This window comes from Merops nubicus, unplaced genomic scaffold (assembly GCF_000691845.1).
Source record: "Merops nubicus isolate BGI_N331 unplaced genomic scaffold, ASM69184v1 scaffold37146, whole genome shotgun sequence".
In the NCBI taxonomy this organism is placed as follows: domain Eukaryota; kingdom Metazoa; phylum Chordata; class Aves; order Coraciiformes; family Meropidae; genus Merops; species Merops nubicus.
The window spans coordinates 34996-59949 of NW_008613641.1; the positions used below are offsets into that span (position 1 = coordinate 34996).

A 24954-nucleotide genomic window follows, 5' to 3' on the forward strand; every position below is an offset into this window, starting at 1 on the left:
TGTGGAAGGAATTTTAGCAAAACTTAAACAAAAGTAACTTTTATTCCAGCATAAGCATGTGTTTGCGGGGGGTGGGGGTGTGTGTTTGCAAGGATGTAAGCTACAGCAGTTTAATATTGATGTCATTATGTTGGCATAGCTGGCACAACTTTCTCATGTAGCAAGTGTTCACTTAAAAAAAATGGACAGAGAGCTCAAAGCCTGATTTACAAATGGTCATTTTATGTTCACGCTATACTTCAAGATTATATCACTGCTTACAATTAATCTTCCTAGTGCAAGTTATCCAAGAATTTTTTTAAAAGACAGTGAATTTACTGTTTTTGTATATTTTTCCCCTAAAACCCTGTGTATTTTTCCTATTTCTTGTTTTTCCAGGTGTTGTTAGCACAAATATAATAATAGGGGCTATTGCTGGCACCATTTTAGTGCTGGCTCTCGTTTTAGGAATAACTGGTTGGGGTTACAAGTAAGTAAATCGTGTTCTTCTTAGTACATTTAAAAATATGTTTATTTCATCTGATAGCTGATTCTGTTGTGAAAAGAACAAGTCAAATGTAATCTAAAAAAAATCAAAATTGCTTTATATTTATACAGTGACATTTTTATAGTGTTAGCAATTTTCAAGCAGTCCCTTACATGTGTATTTGATTTTGGAGAGCTTGATCCAGGCTTGAAATTTATTTCTTACTTAGCTATTTTCTTTTTTTGTATATGACTGAATTATGATTTGACTGTATCTGACAAAGGAAATACAAGAATACAGTCTGGTTCAATTAAAAGTCTCTCCTAATGATAAAGTAAACTTAGTAAGATAAACTTCAGTCACTCAGTAAAGCATTTAACCATAGACTTCCTTAAACAGATGTATATGTTGAGTCAGCTTAACCTGAAATTAATTTAGGCATGTTTTCTGATAAGAGAGAGAAAGAGATCCATCTGTAATTTGCAAGTAAAATGCAAGTTCTCTCCTGATGTAGAGCTGTCAGTGTTCCACTCACTGAGAAGCAAAATAGATTATTTTAGCCTGACCGATCTTTTTCAGTTTTTCTCCTTTTGTGATTTTTTTTCTAAAACAGAGGAGCTCGGGGGTTTTGCATGTATTAAGAAAAGATCCAAGGTACTTTGTATTTGGGTGAGACTGGCTTCTGAAGTCCTTCTTCCACAGGTCCTTGACATGCTTGGAGGGCAGGGCAGGTTCAGCTGTGGGCGGTGCTGTAGCTGGGACCCAGCCCCAGTGGTTTGTCATAACAAACTCACACATCCCCTGCTGGTCTGCTAGGCTGAGGTGCACTGAGGGCAGCTCAAAAAATATGTGAAGGAGAGAAGCACTTGGAAAAAAGCATGAAGATTAGGATAGTAAAAAGGTAGACTGTGCTATCTTGGTATATCACCCTTAGCTTCTGGCAGTGTCTGAAAATCTGAACTGTATTTTGAGTATAACTCCAAAAGCTAAGAGCTCATTTTGAGTTCAGTTCTAGCCAGTGGGATTAGTTTTTGGAGATGAAGAGCAGGAGCGCACCTTTCACTAGCAGCTTCACAGTGAATAGGCTTAAACTCATCATGAACTGCACCTCAAACTCATCACTGACTTTACCCATCAACATTAATATATTTTCCTAATTTAGTCTGATTTGCTATGCTTATGAGTATGTTTATTTTAAAAGTGTTTTCTGTAGAAATACTTTGAGCAAAAAATCTCATTCTGCATACCTTTTTTTTTTCTCTTATGCACATGTACTGATAACTCCTTTCTTTTTCTTTTCTTTGTGTGGAAAGAAACTACAGAAGACAGAGGTACGTGATAAAAGTAATACAATATATATGAGGAAGTTCTGAAAATAGCTTTTCTTCTGCCTTGCTCATTTACATGCTATAAAGAAAATACAGTAATCACTATGTATTCATTATAGAAAATAGTTATGAATTGTAATTTAAAGACTATTTATTTGACTATATGAAATTGGTACGTATTCTATAATGGCATTATTTGAAACCCTGATTTCACTTGTCTCAGTAGTAAATATAATGTTACTTCTGAGATAGACTATTTTATTTAGGAAAACAGGAGAATACTTCCAATAAAAGAAACTGAAAATGTGCTATTATAGATGAAAGTGTTCTTGGGAGGCTGAGAATTGAATAATTAATATTAAACATGATATTCAGGAACCTTTTGAGATAAATTAATTCCTGGAGTTTCTTTGCGGTTAAAAATACAATGCATTTAAATTGCTATGAGGATGAAGAGCCCATTCCTTCCCACCACCTTCCTCAACTGATTTGTACATAAAGCACAGGACTGCATTTTTCACTCTTTCAGTCTTGTGGCCAAAAGCCCCAAAGTTCCTCATGACTTGGGGCTGGCTTCTGGAAGACCGCCTCTCTTTCATCAGTCATCTGCCTGGCAGAATGCTCTTCTGGAAAGGAGCTGGGTCCTTCCTCTCCCAGTCCTCCACAGATAAGAGGGTTTCTCAAATTCTCCTGTTTTCCTCCTGTATCACCACCTCCTGGTCCAAGCTACTGCTTTGTGTGTTGCCTCTGTCTGTTGTGCTTCTTCTGCATTTCCCCTGCCTGTGTAGTGCTTTCTCTGCATACTTGTAAAGCTCTTCCAAGAGCTGGTTGTGTGCTACAAGTTCAGATAGGTTGCAGAAACACTAACAGGAAAAAGGCAAAGCTGTTGAAGTCAGTCCTTACAAAGAGGCTGGTGGTAGCAACTGTCGCCAGCACAAGGCAGGCAGAATGTCAGGGTTTAGTGCAGCTCAGTGGCAGGCAGTGTATCTACAAGCACAGGCTAACATGGCCATCAAGTCACTCTACTGTGGATGTTTTAGTGTTGGCTGAGGATAGAGCAGCTAGAACCTTGAAATACAGAAAGAGACTGCCTCATACATCTTCGTGTTGGAATATTAGCAAATCTAACTTTTCCAATTCCCTCATCTCCAGAAATTAGTATATGGACAGAGAGCTTTGAGTATGCAGTCTGCAGCTGTGTCTGTGGGCATTGACAGAGGGGAAACTAGCATAAACTGAAGGTTTTGAAGGTGGTGGAAATGTTATGGAAAAACCAGACACCCACCAGAATGCCCTTTTTAAAAAAAAATTGTTTATAATTAGTGCTTAAGTAAAGATGAAAATTAGCCAATGAGGTATTTTGGAGTATTGCATAAGGAATGTCATGTGGTAGTATTAAGCAAATGAAATAATGAAATGATTCTGCCAGCTGGGATAGCCCAGCTTAAAGGGCACAGCTGTGTGGGAGAAGTTGCTTCTGGCAGGGTAGTGAGAGGACAGTTTGCTGGAGGAACCCCATGGGGCAGAGCTGACCATACTGAAACATCTTTGAACACACCGATGTACTGGCTGAGGAATAGGGCAAGAACCCAGACTCAAAAGGTGTTAGAAGAAATAGTGTGGAAGTACTGCAGTCCACGAATGATTTTTGTACCATGTAATTTTGTATTTTAAATACTTCAGGAGCATTAGAAATTCAGATACAGAATTCAGAGAGCCAAGATCAGGCCTGTAGTTGGACACAATTTGAATGTGAATCAGCTTTTTGGCAAGTGCACATCCTAATAGAGGCAGGTGAAGCAAAAAGGCCTTGGGAAGTGCCCAGATAGTGCACAGATAATTTTCAAAGTTGTGATATCAACAACTGAGACTGATAACTTTCAAAGTAGGTGCTAGTACTAGGGAGGATTTTTTCAACTTGGTGGCACTGTAACTGGAATATTTGCACGATGGTTTTTCTGCTGGCAATGAATTCACCATCTGTAAAAATTGTGTACCTTATTAGGACTTTCCCATGCATAGATAGTTTTATGCACCAAACCCACTCTTCTAGTAGTGGAAAAGGATAAACTGTTGTCAGATATATGTGGCATTATTTTTATATGCCTTGGCAGATTGAGTCTGTTGTGGTAATTGGGAGTAGCTGAGAACCTCTGATGCAGGTGTTAGATCCCCTGCATAAGAGAACCGTTAATAAACTGGATGATTTTCCTTCTGGGGTTTAAACAACTCAACAGTTTTCTATTCTTGAATTCAGTAGTGATCACAAAAATTGAGTGGAAAGCATCTATCTAAAGGAAAAAAGCATCCACTTTTCTAAACTCCAATTTGATCCAGATGGGTATTCAGCTCAGGGCACAGTATTTGTACTGCACCTGAGGATGCTTTTCACAACCAAATCAATGAGCCATTTGAAATGTCTGGACTTGTTTATCTGCTGTCTCAAGAACCACAAACTATTCACTTTGAAGGCTATGATCAGAGTTTATCAGTGAAATTTTCCTTGTTTTCCCCTACCAAAACCAAATAATTCACTTTTCTGCACACACAAGAAGAATAATACAGGAGTTATCTTTCAGATGGTTGAATTCTTTATTAATAGGTTTATTGTGTGTGGTTAACAGTTTCCTCAAGGATCACTAGCCTTGCCTCTTTCTTCTAAACTATTGTTTGTGCATGTTTGTGTGCGTGGTAGTGCCTGTCATGTTTTCTGACTCTACAATGTTTATTACACTTTAGACAAATACCCCAGGGAGATTATGTAAAAAAGCCTGGAGAGGCCGACTCTTTTTATAGCGACATGCCTCCGGGAGTCAGCACAAACTCTGCATCTAGTTCTAAGAAGAGGTCTGCTTTTCTGTCGCATTTTCAGATTTCTACCTGTTCCATCACCCATTATTCCATTAGTCAGAACATTTCATTGTTTTGCAGCAGGTTTGATTCTTTCTTCTTTCTTTGTGGAATGTTTGAAATAGCATCCTTTGTGCTTTGATTACTGATTTTTCTCACATGCCCTGAGCTTCTAATTAATACAAAAAGGCCAGAATAAACAAGTTTTCCATTGTAAACAAATTTTTGGTTAATCAAGTTTTCATCGTCTCCCTGCTTGAGAATTGTTTTCAAGTAGACTCATAATAATTGCTGGCTCAAAAAAAAAAAAAAATGAATAAAAATCCCACCATTTTTAAACTCATGGTCATGTAATCAAAGAAAAGGAACACTGTCTTGCTGTAATAATAGTTATAAACTCTTCAATATAAATGTTATTTTTATATCTTTGTCAGTGTCATTAGTTTGTGGAGTTGACGTAGATTTCTGTATAATGTTCTCGCTGTCTTACATTGAAGATGATGGTGCTTACATTTTATTCCACTTACTAGACTAGTGTACTAAATGTTCACCAAGTGCTATCTTAGAATATAATTCTACAAAGACTTCCTGTAATTTTGTGCTTGAGTAACCAAGGAGGGCATTAGATTTTGCCCTTGATCAGATTTCATTAATTCTTTTGTTGTTTCAGTTATTTAAAAAACCAACATCTTAAAATGGAAAATCCTTTGAAAAGCATTGAGAGCCATTTGTAAATTGCTGTGGGCTTTAAGTCATGATGATCACCATCCCTCTGCAGTTGGAAATCCTTTAATTATTAGTATCTGCAGTTAGCACTTTAAAACAATTTACAAGAATCACTGGGTCATAGGAGAGGTAAAAATTCCTGAATGGCTTCATAAAAAACCTGCAATTCTCATTTCTTGTCTTGCTGAGCAGTCTATAACTGTGCAGTTGATGAAGCCATTTGCTTTGTTGTTATTTCAAAGAAAGTAAAGAGAAATGTATGGAAGTGAGACATTTGCAGTGACATTTGCTCTTTGGGTATAGCAGTTTGATCCTATATACAATTTCAATCAGTCTGTTCTAATGCCTATGTTATTAGGAAAACTAGGAGTGATTCATTAATGATTTCTAATTTTTAAATTCTGCTTTTTAGATGTGTGAGTGGATAATTTTTTTTTTTTAGGAAGCAAGTGTTAATCGTGAATGATGCAGTGTTTGTGTTGGAGCATCTTTTTTCTCATTTGGTTAAGATTTTGAAAAAAGTCTTGGGAAAGCAAGTTTTCATAGCTTTGTGTAAGCAGGTTCAAATATCAGTTCAGGAAAAAAAGTTCCCTGAAATGAGTGTCATTGAATGTGTTTCTTCTCTCATTCAGTATCTGTGTTTCTTTTCATGCTTCATTTCCTTCATGTGTCTCTGTTTCTTATTTGCTCCCAAAAGGTAATGGTTTCTAAGGTCTGTCTGTACTAGCGAGTTTTGTTATTCACAACCACCAGTTCAGGTGTGTTGTGCCACTGCCAAGTCTGGAAAAGTAAGTCTGACAAGTAATCAATTAACATTGTGGTGAAGCTGACATAGTCCTTCCATTTGAATATCCAGAGTGCTATCTCCTAGCTTCTGAGCTGGCTTTGCTTTGCTCTGTGTGCAGGTATGGATAGCATCTCTTGGGAGATGTAAGAGCGATTGGGCCATTAGCTGCTTGGGCTTCTCCATGCTGAAAAGCATTATGAAGTGTTAGCTGGTATTCAGAAGATGTTCAAGGGCTAAGACATGACTTTCTGATAACTCTTAGAATCATAGAATCCTTTAGGTTGGAAGGGACCTTCAAGATCATCAAGTCCAACCATTGAGCCATTAGGGCTCTAAAGTCCTCTGCTAAAACAGATCAGAATCTGTCAGGGTTGGAAGGGACCACAAGGATCACCCAGTTCCAACCCCTCTGCCATGAGCAGGGACACCTCCCACTAGATCAGGCTGCCCAGAGTCTCCGCCAGCCTGGCCTTAAAGACCCCCAGGGATGGGGCCTCAACCACCTCCCTGGGCAACCCATTCCAGTCTCTTGCTGTTACACAATAGCAAACACCAAAACCAATATGTAGCAAGACATTCCTGAACCTGAAAATAGAACTTTAGGGGGAGAAAATGGTGTTAAAAAATCCATCATTAGATATGTTGGTTCTCACGCCTTTTGTGCTCTTTTCAAGTTTGAATTAATGAAACACTGGGCTCACTTCAGTATGACTGCTATTAGCCTGGTCTTCTGGAAACTGAAGAGCATCTCTCAGATGCTTATCTTCCAAGGAAAGCAGAGACTGAAAAATGCAAGAGTATTAGAAGTGACAGAAATAGTTCCTTTCTTTGTAATAAATAAGCCATCTATTCTGACCAGTTTTCAACTTCCTCTTGTTTTTTCTCTTTTGGAAATACTTGTAGATCTCATGGCAAACAGCTGAGCAGCTGCTTTAGTTCAACCAGTGGGGAAACTGTTGCAAAACCCCATGTGTTGGACATTGTCACGTCTCTGGCTTTTGAAGAGAGTGCAAGAGGAAAGAAAAACTTTAGTTTGCACCAAGCACTCAGATCTAAAGACTGGTTTTGGCTTTGAGTTTAGCACTAGAAATATATACTGCAGTGATTGACTGACAAAATGTAATAAAAATTCAAAAGTAGCAAAAATGAGGCGGTTATCCTTCCACTGGAGCTACCAGCTGTGGGTGGGAGGATATCTCCTAGGTCCCTGGGACTGGTAGTGGGTTGAGGGAAGGAGTCCAGGCTTTCCTGCAGCAGCATGGTGAGGGAGTGGGCAGGCCGCAGGTGGGATGTGCTTGACTGGGAGGTAAAAAAAACCCTTGAGGTGGGCACAGTTGGGAGAGATCTTCCAGCTAAGAACTTGGACAGAGCTGCAGATCCAAAGGAAATGTGGTATGCACTGGTGTTTGTGCTTTCCACAGCAGACGTGTGAGAAAGCAGTGTTGAAGCCTGGCTCTTGAATGTGGGCACACTGAAAGTAACTGCAGGGTTTAACCAGAAATCCTGGATGCTCTGCTAGTGCAGACAGACCTTAGGCTGTGTTGTGTCACCAGCATCAGGAATGTGACTCTGAACTGCTGAGCTAACACTGATGTGAGACAATACCCTTAACAATAACCACATCTGAGCCCTCCTGTTCCAGGTCAAATGGATTGTCTCATTCCTGGAGTGAAAGGATCCCAGACACAAAACATATTTCAGACATTTGTGAAAATGGGAGGCCTAGGAGTAATTCTTGGCAAGGTAAGTGTGTACCTCTGTGGTGGCCACAGTGGAAACCAGCCTCTGGGCCAGTGCTGCTCTGCTGAAAGTTTAGCTGATCTTAGGACAGCAGCATGACTCCATAGAATTGTGCTGGTTGTTATTAATACGGAACTGTAATGTAGCAGGACCCTACACAAGTACCTTTTTTGCACAGTGCTTTGTCACCTAGAAATGACATTTAATTTCTCCCGTCCCTCCAGTGTGAGCTAACATGAAAAAAGGGAAGAAGTCTATTCACTCTTGCCAGCTTCTGTGATTTTATGAGGCAGTATTCTGTGTTTTTCTTGAAGAGCAGTGATCCTCTCAATTGACAGCTGAAATTAAGGATTTTTTAGCTCTGCACGTTTGCAGGAAAGAGTAAAGAAAGATCATCTAAGTGTCAGGTTTAGCTGATCTGAACTAAATTGAGAGGTACTTACTTGTGACTTCTAAATGGTTAAAGCTAATGAGATAACTCTTTAGCTGGGGATGCAGAAACAATATACAGTTTGGCATGGGATGCAGGTGGGTTTAAATTTGTTTTACAATCTGTTTTTATCATTTGATTTCTTTCAGGTAATATAGGAGGAAACAGAAAGAAAGTCAGAGGCAAAAGATTTAGGCCTCGGTCTAATTCAACTGAGTAAGTCTGAACTTATAAAAGCAAAGCCAAAAAGTACAGTTTTCATATTTATGTTTTGTAGATAGAGATTGAGAGTACTGAAAAGCAGACAGCTGCATTTTTGCTCTGTGGCCCATTCTGATTGCTGACTGATAATGTGGTAACAGGTTTACCTAATGCATTTCAACCTCTTTTTATGTATTTTTAAAAAATTAACTATCAATTTTCTTTTTTATGTAGGCTTCCTCTCAGTCGTTCCCATAGCAATTCCCAATGATGGTGGCAGCCTGCACCATCACTACAGGCTTTTGTCTACAGTAAACTGCCATTGCTGAGTGTATCCTGGTTCAATACTGAATATTTGATAACCTGTTTCCTACCCTTGTCTTTGCCTTGGGTTGGGCCATTGCAGAGTTAGATACACATACCTGCTGCAGGTTTTAGGAGAGGTATCTGCTTTGAGAGTACCTTGAGGTTTATCATTGTAAGCCTGGAACAATCAGTCTTGAGTAAGCCCAGCAATAAATGGGTAATGAGAGTCCTTACCAAACAACTGTTCCCCAGATCTTTCCATTATGGCTTAGAGTTGCTTTCTTATTGATTTATTGGTTGCATTTACTGAAGAATCTGTGTGCAGTGCCTCCCCATAGGGAGAAAGCCTTTCTTACATACTGCTGGTTCAAGCTCCTTTTGTGAATGAAGGGTGAATGGCTGAAAACATAATCTCTGGACTTGCCAAGCACTGGCTTGCTCTTACAGCACTAACGCCACACAGGAATGGCCCCTTCTTTGACCATGGTGGCCAGGACAGTGCCCTTTCCCCATATCATTAGCACTACTCTGCACCTCTGTGGGCAGATGGACTTTTTACGAACCCTGCTGGAAACTAATAATGCTAGCTCCTCTCTGGGCCCTGCTTTCTTCAGTTTGGGGATTTTGATTTTTTTCTGAAACTTTTCTTCTACCTGTAGTGCACGGTCTTGAGGTGAGTAGAATCAGAAAGGTTCGTAGAGAAGACCCTCTGTTAGAAGTTACAGAAATAACAGTTTGATGCACATTGCAATTATAACATTGCATGGTCAAAATGGCAACATGGAACCAGCAATTTTAGCTCCAGCTCCCTTGGAGGAGTTTATTTGACAAGAGCCACTGTACTCTTGGTCTTTGTGCTGATAAACGCTCCCTGAAATGTTATTTTGCTCATTTTCTTTTCTCCTTGCATGAGACAATTTGATAAAAGCAAAATTACTCTGACCAAACTGGCAAGAATACAAATGAAATTGCACATTCTTCTTTAGAGAGTTGTCCTGTGCTTTCATTCGTTTTCCAATTGTGTTTCGTAAACAAAATTTGTTAAACAAACTCAAACAACCCAGTTTAAATTTATGATGCCATTATTCTGTCATTCAGTGAAGGTGTACACTGGGGCTGAATTGGTCCATAAAGAATGAAAACAGATCAGCTCTTTTTAGCCTAGAGTGAACGTAACTGCATGGGAGGAGTATTGTTTCCAGTAACACCAAACCAACCCAATGAGTACTTTTTCCTCTGCCCTGCACAGATGGTTTATTATATATTTAGTCTTAAGAACTTTAGAGCACTAAATAAGTGGGTAGGCAGAGTGTGAGTTAGAAATCTTTTCCCTGTAGTTTTTTTTTCTTTTCTAAAGGTGCCTTGGAATTTCCATCTAACCCTGTGCTTTCCTTCTTGCTGTTTGTTATGTTCTCCCAACCCAGCATCAGCCCTGGTGCTGGAGGGTGGAGACTTGTACTTCCCAAGGGCTGTGCAGCAGCTTGTTAGGGATGAAGCACAGCATGTGTGTTCCTGGGAGAGACCTGCCAGGCAGGAAAGTGCTCTTTCTCCTGATGTGTCTATCCTGGAGTGTATGGGACTGCGTGGCTTGTCTGAGCCTCCTTGGCACGCCTGCCACCTTTTGGAGAAAGAGTTCCCACTGAATGATCCACTTGTTATGTCAGTTGGATGGGGAATGGAGAGAATTGTTGAGGATGAACAGTGGCTCCAGTTGGAAAGAGAACTTCCTTTGTGAGCAGAGAAAATTGACTGAGAATGGTCTATCTGTCTGTGGCCAGCATTTATTCACTTAGAAAACAAAAAGCTTTGAGCGCTTTGAGGATGCCTCAGAATGCATGGAGTCTTTTCCCAGACAAATTTACCTTTGTACCTTCTCCGGGAAATACAGAAGAGCATTGGCATCTGTTACGAAATGGTGATGGCATTTGGAAGGTCTGCTTTTGTGGCTCTTGGGAGGCCAGTGAAGCACACTTGTGGAGATGGAAGAAGATGAGTAATACTTTTGGTCTCCTGTTAATAGTTGGAGCAGTGTAGTTAAGCACTAGAAAATTGAGTTCCTTTGTGCCATATCTTGTGCAGAATTCAGATTTTTTTTAAGCAGGTGCTCACTATTACAGTTGCTTACTAGAGTATCTGATGTTCACAAGTGCAATAACTGCATATATTATGCACAAGGCTTTTTTTTTTATAAAGCAGAGCATCAGATAGAGACTTCATGCCATTACTCATTTAAGCAAAATTTCTTAAGGATGGAGCAAGGTTCGAGCTCTGGAGCCCTCACAAGCAGCACTGACAGAAGGGCTGCAAGCACACTGGACAGTTCCTGAAAAATGTACTGCTCATGCCTTTGTGTTGCACTTCATGCCTAACAGATTCGTGTACAAGGCTTTTGCTAAGGGTATAGCTCTATGGAGACTGCTAAGGCTCTTTTGGGATGGTTTTAATTTTTTCCAGATGTTTTAAAACAAAATTTCTTTAATCAGAGCAGATGGTTCAGTTCACACAGAAGCAATGCCAACAGGCCAGATGTTTCTGCAGCTTTTCCAGAAACAGGGTTGATGAAATGGATGGATAAAGCAAGTTTTCTTTTGAAATCAGTTAGAGTTATCCAGGAATGATAATCAGAGTTTTCTGAATAAGCTGACAGGTTCATTGGGCGTGTTAAAACAGGTTCCAGGGAACATGTTTTGTGAAATAGCGATTCTGGCTTGCGTTAATTTGCACTGCTTTTCCTATAAGCACTTGTCTTCCTCGTTGTTATAACTGATACGAACACCTTTGGCTTAGACTTTATATTCTATATTGTCTTTTTGCAGCAGGGTAACCCATGCATCTGAGCCTGGGCTTTCTCTCGCCCACCAAATCCCGGCCCAAGGCATAAGCCCAGGGGGTTCTGACCACCCCCAAACAGGGAGTCGGGATCACAGGTCAGTCTCACCTGCACCTGCATTCTGGGCTGCCATTTTATCCTGTGAAAAGTCCCTCCCCTCAGTATACAATAGTTTCACTGTGGCAAAACACTGTGACTGCTTGGAGGTGCTCCTGCTGATGCAGTGCTAGCTAACCTTCGTCCTCACCAGCCTGAGGAGTACGAGTACTCTTCAGCCCAGGTCTTTTGCCTTGTTGCATGTTGCGCTACGAGCCAAACTGAGCTGTTGGTCTAGCTGTAGGTTTATGTGTGAGGACATCGGAGTTTTAAAGTGAAATTTCTCACTGAAAGAAAATGCGGATTCTGGCCATTGCTAATGAACATGTGGCCAGGAAGATCAGCCTGAGAGCTTCGTAATGGTATTATGTGGTGGTCTGCAGTAACTCATGTTTAATCTTTCTGTAACAGATTAATTGAGGTGGGGAACCACGGTCTGTAACATAACCAGACCCAGGAAACCCTGCAACATGGTTGTGCAACAACTGCATGCTTTGATACCACGTTACACTTTGTTTTCTAATATAGGAGGCTAGATTGGGAGTGTTTCATGGTTACCAAAAGACCCTTCCATGTGAAAAAAAAACAAGTCAAAAGTACTGCAGCGAGTACAAGAAAATTTGTAGTTGCGCTTACAATTAAAGCTAAAGCAGAAGTTCATTAGTTTCTGGTAATGCTGGTGTCAGCCTCTCATGTCACTTGCTGTTCATCTGTTGCTGCGCTACCACTTCTGATATTTTCTTTCTCAAAGAGCCCAAGATGGAAAGCATAAAGCACTCCTGATTCCTGATAAATAAGCAAGCTGAGGAAGCTACTTAGAAGCACATGTGGCTGAGGGCGAGTACTTTCTGAGAGCTGTGGCTGTGCTTGTGCGGGGCAGGGAAAAGTTCCAGAGCAAAAAAGGAGCAAAAGAAGGCGAAAAAGTGCTGCCGCTTTGGTCATCAACGTGGTTTGAAACGTGGTGGGGGTTAAACGACACGATCTGGCCTAACCTTTACTCATCTGAGCAATTCCTTGCGAGGCCTCTTCCATGTGTGAGGTCATTGGAGTCACTCTCATGAACAAGGGTGGCAAGAACTGGCCCAGAAATATTGAAAATAACTTGAAGGGTAATTTTCTTTCCCTTTTTCCTTGGTTACAATTTGTCTCCTACTTCAGAGCGTGTTAGTCGCTGTTATATAGAGGTGGTGATCACAAATAATTGTTAAACTGCTGCCATTCTTATACAACAAGAACAGACTGGGCAGAGTCCTCTTTCTACATTACCCTTTTTTCCTAATGTGACAGAGTGGGAGAAATTCACTAATCCTGTTACTGGGGGCTAAGAGAAACCAGTTGAAAAAAAAAAAAATTCTTCTTCCCTATCAGATAATTCAAGAATGTCTTTATTTTGTAGTTTTCATGTAACTAATATGAGTATACAGCTCAGAATTTTTTCCTAGAAAGTGTGGTTTTGGTATCAAGTTTGCTTCTGTAAAATGTGAGATAACTCTGCAGCCCACCTCCATTAAAGCTTCTTGTGGTCCTACCAAATTCAATGACCATTGAAAAATCAGAGGGTTATTTGCAGCTAAGTGTAAAAATTGCCACTGCAGTGGCAAACAATTCAAGCCTTTTAACACAACAAATCCGAAATTAATTCCTGTAGAAAGTTTCTGTGTTCATTAAGCTATTATCTTGCAGTTTATTCTAGATGGGTGCAAACATGTGTCTTCAACAAGCAAACTGCAGGATTGGAGCCAAAATGCCCTTTCATCTTTATTCTGAGATCATGTGAGGAATTCAAACCATGAGCTTAATGCTGGCTGTCTGCATGGGAGTGAATTTTGCCCTTAAGACATTAAATGAATTATGTATCCCAAAGAGTTTCCAGATTAATCAAACATATAAGTCTTGTCATAGGTTAGATTTTCTCATGCAGTTGTACACGTTGCCTAGTCCTCACCCGACATCCATACTGATTTATTTGCCATATTCACTTGCATTTTGGGGATGAAAACATCCTTGCTAAGCTTGTGCTGTGTGTTCTCAGATTTTCTATTCTTGTTCTTCTGCTTTCTCTGTTCCTTCCATTGCTTTCTGCAGGTATTTAAACCCATGGTTCAAAAGAGAATATAATGTAGCTAAGTGGGTAGAAGATGTGAATAAAAACACTGAAGGACCATACTTTAGGTATTTTGTAAATTAATTCTATATAATTTTTAAGAGCTGTTCCAGCATATACAAATATCTTGGGACTCCTACCTTGTATAAATCAATACAAGTTACTGTAGGTGCGAAGGGCCCCTCTTCTTTTGCTGCATTTTGATGTGTTTTCAGCTTCATGTGCAACTTACAATTATTTTCCTGAATGTTTTAATGAAGCCATTGAAAAGGGTGTGTGTAGTGCATGTGTTCCCACCATCATCTATAGCTTGTAGTAGCTTTCTCATCATTTTATGCCAAGTAGTGTTTTATGGGCATGACACATATTTATCACTAATAAAATACTGTTAACTTAAATAGAATGTAATTTACTGAAGCAAGTGGTTTCATAGCACATTGACTCTACCCACTGTCTTATATAGTGCATACTAAAATTTAAATGAAAAATTAATAAAATTTAGCCCCAGCATATAATGGAATAATTAATATATAGTAACTGGAAAATGAAATGTATGAGAATATATTCTGTGCTCTATCAAGCCATTAATGAATCTGTTACAAGTTGAGTGTAGGGTTCAGCCAAAAATATCACTTGTTTTTGAGAGTGGGAAGTGTGTATTATTTGATGTGTTCCAAGTTAAAGAGAAGCAGCATGCATGAGGCTGGCCTCCCTGTTGCACATGAATCAGGAGTCTGAGAACATTTTAGTAGATTTCCAAAAGACATAATCCCACAGCTGAGACAGAAGTTTGCATCAGCTGAAAAAATCAGCTAGCATAGGAGAGAATGGAAGACAATTTATGAGAAATAATATAAAACGTGAAAGAAATTGATGAAACTGTAAGTGGATATGTCAAAAATGAAGCTGAAACAAGAAATATTAAACAGCAGAGTGGGAATTTATTAATTTTTAGAATTACCACATCATAAAAGAGCAGAGATTTGTCACTTTTTAAAACCATTTGCGTTTGCTTTCAAGAACTCTTAAATCATGGACTAAGTTGCAGAAAGTCTTTCCAATGGACAAATAGGGCAAATGAGGGAAATGTCAGCCTGCCAGTCCTAATCTCAGTCCTGAACATGGAGTAAAAACCTCTCATACAAGAATCCAAGGCTTATGGGAGGTTGCTGTGGTTTTTCCAGCCAGTGTCAGCCAGGTCTCTTGTTGGTGCTTGGACATTCAGACAGGATGTATTGTGAGTCCAGGAGTTTCACCATTGCTGGTTTTAACATTGGGATAGAGAGTCCAGTTCTGGTGTCCAGCATGTTCCAGAAACAGGGAGGTTTAAACCCTGAGAAACCTTAGAAGGAACTGCAAGGCCTCAAGCTTTTCGGTTTAACAGAGGAGCCAAATGTTTGGCTGATCATAAAATCCACATAGCAAAAATCTTTGTACGAAGACCTTTAAACTAGCAGACCAAGACTGATAATGACCAAAACTCACTGGAAGGTGGAATTAGAAAAAAACACACTAGAAACAAGGTGTTTTTATTAGCAAACATTTTCCTAAAAATACCCTTTCAACCTTTGCTGTTCAGGCAAGGCCATCTGTCCCCCACCATAACCTAACCCCATAGCTGTCTGTCAGGGTGTCTGTATCAGAAGCCCTGTAGTTACAATAAAGAGAGACATTGATGGAATATGAAGGCTGCACTATGTTACTTTAAATGGCTAATTAAACAGGTTCAGATGCCCGTGTGGATACTCTTAATTTGGTTTTAATCTTTTAATATAAGTATATCTTGATTTAATAACTAGATTGAATTGATGGGAGCATACCGCGCCCCTGGGTGTTTCCAGCTGTTGCACTGAACGAGTCACATTTCTAATTGTATTTGGGATAAACTAAACATTTTTGCATGTACATGAGTATTAAGCTACCCGTGTGAGTTTTAAGGGCTGTGTATCAGCAGAAGTGAAACATAAATGAAAAATTTTACACTATAGAAACTTACTAATCACTGCCTGCGGCAGTAACTTTAGAAATGAGAGAGAAACTAGAATAAATTTAGAAACCTGTATGTCCTAATTAATTGAGGTAACCATGGGGAGGTATTCTGCAGGCACATTATGGAAAGTAAAGGAACAAATCTTCTTCCAGGATGAGTTGCTATGGGCTTATGAGAGGTTGAACTGAACAGTTTCTGCCCAAAACTCAGGTGCAATTTTGGTTAATCTGTCACAGAGAGGAAAACATTGTTCCTTAGAATGGTGTGGCTGAACATCGTATTGTTGGGTTTTGAGCCTGTAAAGTGATTCACAACAAAAACAAATCCTGTCTGATAAAGCAGAAAGTTAGACTGAAGTCAGACTGTCCATACATTTCAGGAATCATAGCTCAGGATAAGGTATCTACACCAGATAATTGGCTGAATACTACTTTTGTGGCTAATCTTTGATTTGTTTTTTCTTTTTTAAAGACAGCCTGAAATTAACACTGCTGTCTTGCTTGTAAGCCTATAATTTTAGGTATAATGTGTTGATGACTGGTGCTATTGCAGCAGAATTACCAAAAAAAAAAAGATAAAAATGTCTCCTACAATTCCTAGGAATGATGCAGATTTTCAGAAAATGGAGATATGTATCACAAAGACTTTACTAGGTTAAAAAGATCTGTATAGATCAAAATTTCTGTCTGTCACCTGGTGTCCTAGTTATTTTTTTTTCTAGCCTACAAGTCTAATGGGTTTTGCTATATAATTACTTTTTATTAATGATAATAATAATAGTAGGTAGTGTCTCTGGTGCCTGAAAGTTTCCAGCTGTGGGATTCCCTTCAGTGAGAAAATAAGATCTGTAAATAAAAATCTCATTTTCTGGCTCAAATTACAGACTAGATGTTAGTTTTACATGCCAGGTCATAGTTGTTTAACCCCAGCAGTAAAACCAGGCAGGAAACCTTTCCCTGATTTCAGCTTTGCTGCAAGGTGAGTTGTTTTACCAGTGTGATACTACTGCTTATTTTATTACTGCCAATTACAGCAGCTACTACATGAGCTGACCTTATGGAAGGGATTACACAAAATCCTCACTGAATCATAAAAGACTCGGGAACCATGGTCATATCAGACATAATCCCCATATGTGTCTTTTCTATAGATAATTATAGATGAAAAAAGACAGGAAGGTGCTTGCTGAAGCACCGAGCTGCCTACATTTGCTTTAAAGTAAATATTTACAGTACTTTATATTCGATGGGAGTTGTTTAAATAGAAAATTAGTTTACAAAGAAAATAGGTGTTTTTAGATGGAGACCCAGGATACATACCTGGAATGAAAATGGCCATCCTATATCAGAGGGGCACTGGCAGGTGGCATGGAAGGCAGGAGACAAGAGACTTATCATTTCCCTCCTGTTTTTAATGTGCTTTGGTGGTTTTTCTGTCTTCTTCCTCGTTTTCTTCTCAGTTCCTCCTCAGCTGATCATTAGCAAGAGTTGGCTCTACTGCTCTGCCAGATCTGTTGCTTCCTCTGTGAGCATCCAGCTGAGGCCAGAGTTGTGATCAGCCACTAGTTCCCTGCTCTCACTGAGGCAGCTTTAGACCATGCCAAAATAATAATAAAAAAAAAAAGTCTTGCCCATTACAATCAAAGCAAAATATTGGTCTTTTTAGCAGACAATGAAAAAAATGCCTAAGGACATCAGTAGGAGCAGGATTTAATTTCAAGAGTTAGGGAGAAGAGTTCATTAAAGCAGTGAATGTCTGCTTCTGGGGCATTGCTGTGCAGTGCTTAAAATGGACAGCTCAAGCCACAGCCTTGTCTTTTCCAAAGCCCCTCACAAGCCAAGCCTCTCTTCTGCTGCTGCTCTTTCTGTGGAAACTTGTGCACATCTTTGGTTTTTAAAAGGAACTGCATTTAAAATGTTTAGCCACATGAGTGGTTTTAGAAGATCCCAACTTCCTAGTGTAGGATAATTTAGGCTGATGATGTCCTACAAAGAGCTGAAACCATGGCAGAGGTCAGGTTAGGCTGATAGTAACTACATTTAAGTTTGAAATGCTCTCACTAAGTTGAATGTTAATTGAATGATAATTGAATTAAATTATTTCAGTCTGTGAAAACAGAGTCAAGCATAGCTTATAAACAGTTCAGAGTTTATAGTCACAAGATATTTTGTTGTGTGACTAGGTGACACATTTCATGCCACCTCTTGAGGGTAAACACTCTCCCTGTGTAGGTGATGAGAATGCAGAGCAGGCAGGCACCTGGCTGCCAGAAAGCATGTGCAGATGTCCTCCTACTGTCATAGTGTTTTCTTGTGAATCACATCATGGTCTCCCTGTGTCTCCATGGTCTTAGTTCCAGCTTCCAGGACAGAAGGATGAACATATATTGATCTCTACATCTTGCTTTCTGGTCAGAAATCAGGATTTTTGCAGTGCGTTGAGATGCATGGCTTCATTTGGGGTTGGCAATGACACCTCTGAAACTCTGTTGTGATGTGTACAGGGCAGAATGCAGTCCTGATTTCCTGTATACATTTCAACTGGAAGCAACATTTGGCATGAAAGCTAATGGGTTTGACAGCAGGAGAACTAGAACCCCAGTGAAAGCTAGATGGGTCCCACCCTTGACCAAAACTGCGGAGTTTTGCCTACTTTTATCCCTAGCATTTCCTGCAAGTTTCCCTGAATGCTGTCTTTCTTCCATCCTGTAAATGAGAAAGGTCCCATCTGGCTCTTTCTCATTTAAAGTCTATGTAAATCTGGGATACACAGCACATAGAGAATTGCAGGGCATAACCTGAAAGGGGATGAGAACCGCCCCAAACGGCCGTGCTTATCACACAGGGCACGCCAAGATCTGTGAGCGTCCACTCAGTGCCGGTATATTTGTACAGCCTCAGTAGATGGCACTAAAGATGACAGAACCCTGCACAGAACTGTGTCTAGGTAGCAGAAATAAGCGGTGAGGCTCTGTGAGGGGAGGGCAAGGTCATTTCTGTAAGTGTGCAGCTGCGTTCTCCACAAGCGAGCTGTGGCTTTGCATGTGCCAGGGAGCAGCAGCGTGCACATCAGCCAGGTCAGCAGGCAGCACAGAGCAGGCTTGGGAAGGAGGTGCTCCTTCCAGGATCATCTGCTCAGGCTGATGGACAGGTAGATGGGCTGCAGCTTTCTCTCTCACCATGGCCGCCTCTTGCCGTGGCTAAAGCATCCCGTGGGAGGAGCCTGGGGTGTCAGGAGGTGGTGGTGTGGAGTGAGGGATGGGAAATGCCCTCACTCTGCGTGCCTCTTCCTGGCTCTGGTACCTACACGAACAACTTTCTGAAAGGGCTTGCCAAGGCAAATCTGACACCCCCAATTCCTTACTTCTAATCTCCAGATGCATTGTTACAAATTTAAACTTGAAGATTTTAAACTCAGCTGCAGCTGTAAGGCAAAATTTGTGAATAATTGGATTATTAATAATACGTAAAATCTTTTCTCCTTATGTCCCCTCCTTCCTCTTCTCTCTCTTCTTTTTTTTTTTAATTTTTTTTTCATTCTAGATTCACTAATAGTTTATTAGTGATCCTTATCAGTCCAAGTGTGGGCAGAGGTGAGAGGACCTGTATGGGTAGTGAGCAGCAGGGCAGTGTTCAGAACCTTTCCCAGATTATTTTTTTTTTTTTTCAGATGATTTCTTGCATGTGCAGTTTGGTGCCCAGATTTGTAAAGCTGGACATATGAAAACCTTGTTTTATACTGCAGAAGCTGTTAGAAATTTTCTTCTTGAAAACATTCATGTATGTCCTATTCATCTTACTGGGTGATCAAAGTGCATGTGCTGAAGATGTGCTCTTCCATATTTGGATGATTGTAATAACCTAAATCTTTGAAGCACTTTTGAACTGGAGGCTACTACATGAGGCATTAGATCATCATGAGCCAGACTGCAGAGCTCTCACTATATCATTTCCATTGACACCTTGTTACTTGAGGCTACTATCAGTCATTGTTTGTGTGGGAGACAAGAGAGTGTGCTGTTGTAGGGAGCCACAGACACAACACAATGATACACTAGTCCAAAATAAAAGAATAATTATTTAAAGGTAAATTAATTTCACTTAGTAGTAGAGATACAAAACAATTCCAGACACAAAATTTGAGTCTTTCATGTCTGTAATACTCGCTAGATGAAAGGACCTGATCCTGCTAATCCCAGAACCAGGTATGTGAGGCTGTCTGCCAGGGTTGACTCCAATGGTTCCTTGGTATCAGTGGTGGTGCTCATCACTGGGGTCTACAGCTGCACAACATGCAGCACCCTGCTGCATTTGAGGGGCTTGGAAGACCTGTCTGTGGCAAACAAGGGAAACCTTCCATCATCAGGGACACATTAAGTTCAGAGGATAGCAGGTAGCAGTGCTTAGCAGTGCGGTAGTGGGAGACCTTCTTTGGAAAATGCTCTCAGTCTGCAAAACAGAATGAGAAGGCCAGGGTAGCTCAGTTTTTCTACTCTAAGGCAATTTTCCCCCTTTTATTCTGCCCAGATTTAGAGCCTGTTAGGAACCTCTCAAGTGGGAAAAGTGCAGATTCTCAAAACAGAAGCATAAGATTTTTTCTTGAGTATAAAATTTCCGTCAATAATGTGCTGCTGCCTTATTGACCTGAAAAGAATGCCTTTCATGTGATACAAACATTTACTTGCTCCTGCTCACTCTACTCACCTTGTACAGAAATGCTGATTACCATTGACTAATCAGTCCATTTTTGTATATCCTCATCGGACTCTTTCTTTGGCTGGAACAATATGCACTGTATGATGCTTGCATGTCTAACAATTTGTTACTAGCACTTTGTATATGCCTTTGTTACTTCACAACTAACAGTTCAGCCTCCAAGTGCATGCATTTGAGTGTAAATTAATGTGTTATAAAATAATAGATTTATTTGCTATGTTTGTATCAATATAGGAGATGTGTAAGACTGATAATTGCCACTTAGTCACTGGCAGAAGGCATTGTTCAGCTTGTATTTATACAATCACTGTTTCTATTTAGGCTCCATAATGCCATGTCTATCTTTTAGTTCTGCATTCATTCAACTGCAGATTTGGTTTGTTATTTTATAATGATTAATTACAGAACCATATAAAACAGATTAAGAAATAATTGTTGTTATGCAATACAATTCTAGTAAGAAGTAGGAAATTTTTTTCCAGTGTTCCTGAAAGCTACAAATACCTTTATTTATATTATTAAATTATTAGACTGCCGATAAAACAATTTTATCCCCCTGATATTGAGCTAATAATAAGCTATATACTTGGTTCTGAACCAAGCTTCAGAGTAATGGCAGTTGCTGTTGCAGTGCTAGGACCGAAAGACATAACATTTATTTTGTGTGTTTCAACATCTCAGGACACTGTCTCCTGCAAAGTCTCCATCTTCATCCACTGGATCTATTGCTTCCAGCAGAAAATACCCTTACCCAATGCCACCACTTCCTGATGAGGAGAAAAAAGCCAACAGGCAAAGTGCCAGGGTACGTCTCCCTCTTCTCTGTGCATTGCATCAGTGACTTGATTTACTTCACAGTGTTTGCAAAGGGAAGTGAGGTGATCAGTGTCTTAGACCAACAGTGAGAGCAGCAGTGGCGTTTCCTTCGTACCCTTAACTTCAGAAGGTGCAGAAGGATGAGCCTCCTCTGCCATCTATTAGGGATGCCTCAGTGGCTGTGTTTACAGCTAACTGTCCAGGTTGCTCTTAACCCTGCCCTAAAGCCCAGATTTCACTAATTTTCTTACTTCAAGCTGTGGGTGTGCCCAAAGCAGCCTTTGGGCTGTGGAGGTCAGACAGCCCTGGGGCAGGTGGTTGTCTTGCTCTCCTCCCTTACCTCTTCCAGGGGACTGATGCAGCTGGCAACTGATTTTTGGCCTGGGGGATAGCGGCTTTCCAGCTTTATGGGAAGGTAATGAAGTTCCAGTTAAGGAGGATGTGAAGGGCTTGCATCAAGCCCTTGCAGCCATGGAGGGATTTTGCTGCTGTGTGACCTGAGCCCACCCTGGCCCCCTCGGGATGAGCAGGAACCCTTGGAACATGGGGTGGATAGTGATGCTTCATGCGGAGAGATTTCTGGCTACTGCCAAAAGGCATTGCTAGGTATTGCTTCCTTTATGTCAATTCAGACACAGCAGATACCTGAATAAGCAAAAAAACCCTTTACTTGTGATAGCTTTAGTTCATGTTCTTGATGCAGATGAGATTCCCATGACTGTTCTCTGTCTTTTTTGTCAAGAAAAAAGGGGTGGAGTGCTGCTGAGGGAACCTTCGAGATGCTACCCTCAGTCCTGCTTGGGGCAGAAGGTTTGAGGTGCAGCACAGGGTCTCCCACTGAAGCTTGGAGGCAGTGCTGCATTGATGTGTCTTGGCCCTGGAGCTGCCTTGGCACCAGATCAAACCTAGAGCAGAAAGTTGTGCTGCTCTGGAGGTAGGCAGAAGAGAGTGGGAAATCATCTCTAGTATTAGTGTAACTGTACTGTAAGGGAGAAGCTGCCAAGGACGAATTTGATGCTGCACTGACATTTTTCCTTCAAACTCTCTGCACTTCCAGCCATGGAGATTTACTATGCTGATTGCAAGTCACACTAAAATGCTTGAGGCTGTCTGCTGACTGTGTGATCTAACAGATACTCACCAGAGGCTGGGAGAGACCGAGAGCATAGCTTTGGTGACCCAAGTGGTATAGATGCAGTTCCCCAAACAAGCTTCTCCCACTGTTTGGGTAACAACCTGCTTTTTCTTGGTGTTCTATCTGTGTTTGTGTTCCTTTTCCCCCTTTCTAGCTATGGGAGACGTCCATTTAGCTTCACTCTTTTCCTGGAGTGACATCGGAACTGTTTACTGTGGAGTTTAGAGGAACTCAGCATCACTGAGTCACTGCACATTCATCTGCTCTTCAGACAATTCAACAGATCAACAGAGAAGCCTGTGATCACAGTGAGAACCTCTTCTCATCTGGAAGGGAAAAAAGCAGTCTTTTTTTTTCTTTCTTTCTTTTTTTTGTTGACTAGTATTTTATGGATCTGATGAACAACCAAAATGATAGCAATTAATGGGGGATAATTAGTCCGGATGTGGCAAGGCTATTCCACATGATGGCAGACACGCTTGCCTAGAATCCCCACTGAAGTCTCTTTGCCAGGCCCAGGTAAGAGAGGTTTTCCTCTGGTTTATGGCAGTCCCATGCCAGACCAGAGCGGAACTGGGAACCTGCCTCCTGGAGAGCCCAGCCGACCTAAACTTGTACACTGTATGCATGAACCTTGTGTTCTTTACTTTACACGTGTAAGGGATAAACAACATACTGTAGTAGAAATTAGCATGCAGGAGTAAGAAATATAGGATTCTTTTGTGGCAGGATTTCAAGCTTTGAAAGACAACTACTTGGCACAAATGTCAAACAAACAAGATTATACCTTTTTTTTACCTTACATGTTTATAATCTCAGTATACAGATTGTATATATGTAAACATTTGATAACGTCAAAAATAGCTGTTATACATAAGTGTATTTTGCCAAATGCCTAAAGAAACAGTCATGACTAACATCATCACACTTCAAATTTTCTAATATTACAAGCAGACATCTTTGGAAATACAGAAAGTACAGTACTGTAAAACTGTGTCTCCCAGAAACTGGTGTTTGACCAAAATCTATACCAACTTTTCAGTATCTTATACTGTCTTGACAATCTCAATTGTATGGTAAACTGCAGAAACCAATACAGCAGCACTTTGTCTTAAAACTTTGTAATAGGAGCCAGCCAAGATCTGTTGTACAGTGAGATGACCAGTGTATCTTCTCACAGGTGTAATCAAGAATGATTTGGCAGACTACAGAGAGAGAGTCTTTAAGTAATATGCAGTCCAAACTTACTGGACATTTGGGAATCCTTCTAAGTAGTCAATTCAGGATGTGATAATGTGAAGTCCTGGTGAGAGCTGCTGTGTATTTTTGATGGAGCATTTCAGACACTGTTTTAGATGGCAAGGCGTAGCTTCAGAAGAGTGTAATGATTTCACTGCACTAGATAATAGGAGTGCTGGGCAACTGGCCAGTTTCATTGCTGTCTTTTAATTTGTATTTGTTACTGGAATCGCCTTTACCATGAACTTGAATGCTGTGCTTGCTGGCCCTGAAGCCCCCTTGACAATTTTTTTGGGCATTAAACTGAGTACAACTGAGTTCAGACTATAAAATGGGGTGAGAGGGAACAAACCCTTTACCATGGAGATGTTTATCTTGTGTATAAGTGGATGGTTAGATTTCTAACACCTGAGTCTTCTAAAGGTTGTTGTAAAACAAGTGGTTTTTGATGGGGAATTTTTAGTCAGTAAGAAACTGGACCATATTAAATCAGTTTAGAATTCTCCAGCTTTCCAAAATTGACTAATTCTTAGCTTCAGGTAGTTCCATTGCAGAATAAAACACCAAATTTTGTGTGGTGCAGTTGAATACCTTGCTCAACAGCTGTATTTTCAATTAGATATTATTGTAATAGGAACATCTATGGTGTTTCTGAATATTCTACCTCTTTCATGTATTTCCTTTACTAAGTGAACCCAACACTTGCAGCCTTTTAATATATTTTTTTAACTTTTAAGTCTCTCAATAAAGTCAGATATATGTAAGATTAAATTAAGAAATGTTTAAAAATGTCAGCAACTGTAAAGTATGTAAGATTTTTAGAAGCACTATATTTTATGATTAGGCTCTGTGTTGGATTATGACAAAATACTGGCCTTGGCGTTCACATGATTTTCTTTCACAGTCAACAGGTTCTGGTAAGTATTTTGGAGAAAGACAAATATGAGTGAGCACAAGTGGATGCAGACAGACCATGTGGAAAGAGCCAGTCACTTTAATTGCTTTAGGAAAAGGTTCTGCACTTTTGTGAAGGGTAAATATCTGTCAGCACTGAAGAATATTTTTTTGCAAAGATGTACTTGGAGTGTAGGTTACTGGATTAAAGATAGTTGGTAGCGTGTAGCTCATGAAATTAGGGTCTGAACCATAATCACCTGGAATTGGTATGTCTTTTATTGATTTCACTGGACTTTCA

The 24954-nt window shown here is 40.2% G+C and overlaps 1 protein-coding gene across 1 annotated transcript in view; it reads left to right on the forward strand.

Moving 5' to 3' along the window:
- Positions 1 to 23490, forward strand: part of ADAM22 (ADAM metallopeptidase domain 22) — a gene marked incomplete at its 5' end in the record, with an annotated part of 54298 nt that extends 30808 nt beyond the window's left edge. Inside the window, 7 exons of the mRNA XM_008941967.1 lie at positions 379 to 469; positions 1780 to 1797; positions 4534 to 4641; positions 7800 to 7900; positions 8477 to 8543; positions 21251 to 21374; positions 22675 to 23490. Coding sequence (XP_008940215.1) covers positions 379 to 469; positions 1780 to 1797; positions 4534 to 4641; positions 7800 to 7900; positions 8477 to 8543; positions 21251 to 21374; positions 22675 to 22695 — 530 coding nt within the window. The remainder of the gene's footprint in view (positions 1 to 378; positions 470 to 1779; positions 1798 to 4533; positions 4642 to 7799; positions 7901 to 8476; positions 8544 to 21250; positions 21375 to 22674) is intronic.
- Between the last annotated feature and the right edge of the window lie 1464 nt (positions 23491 to 24954).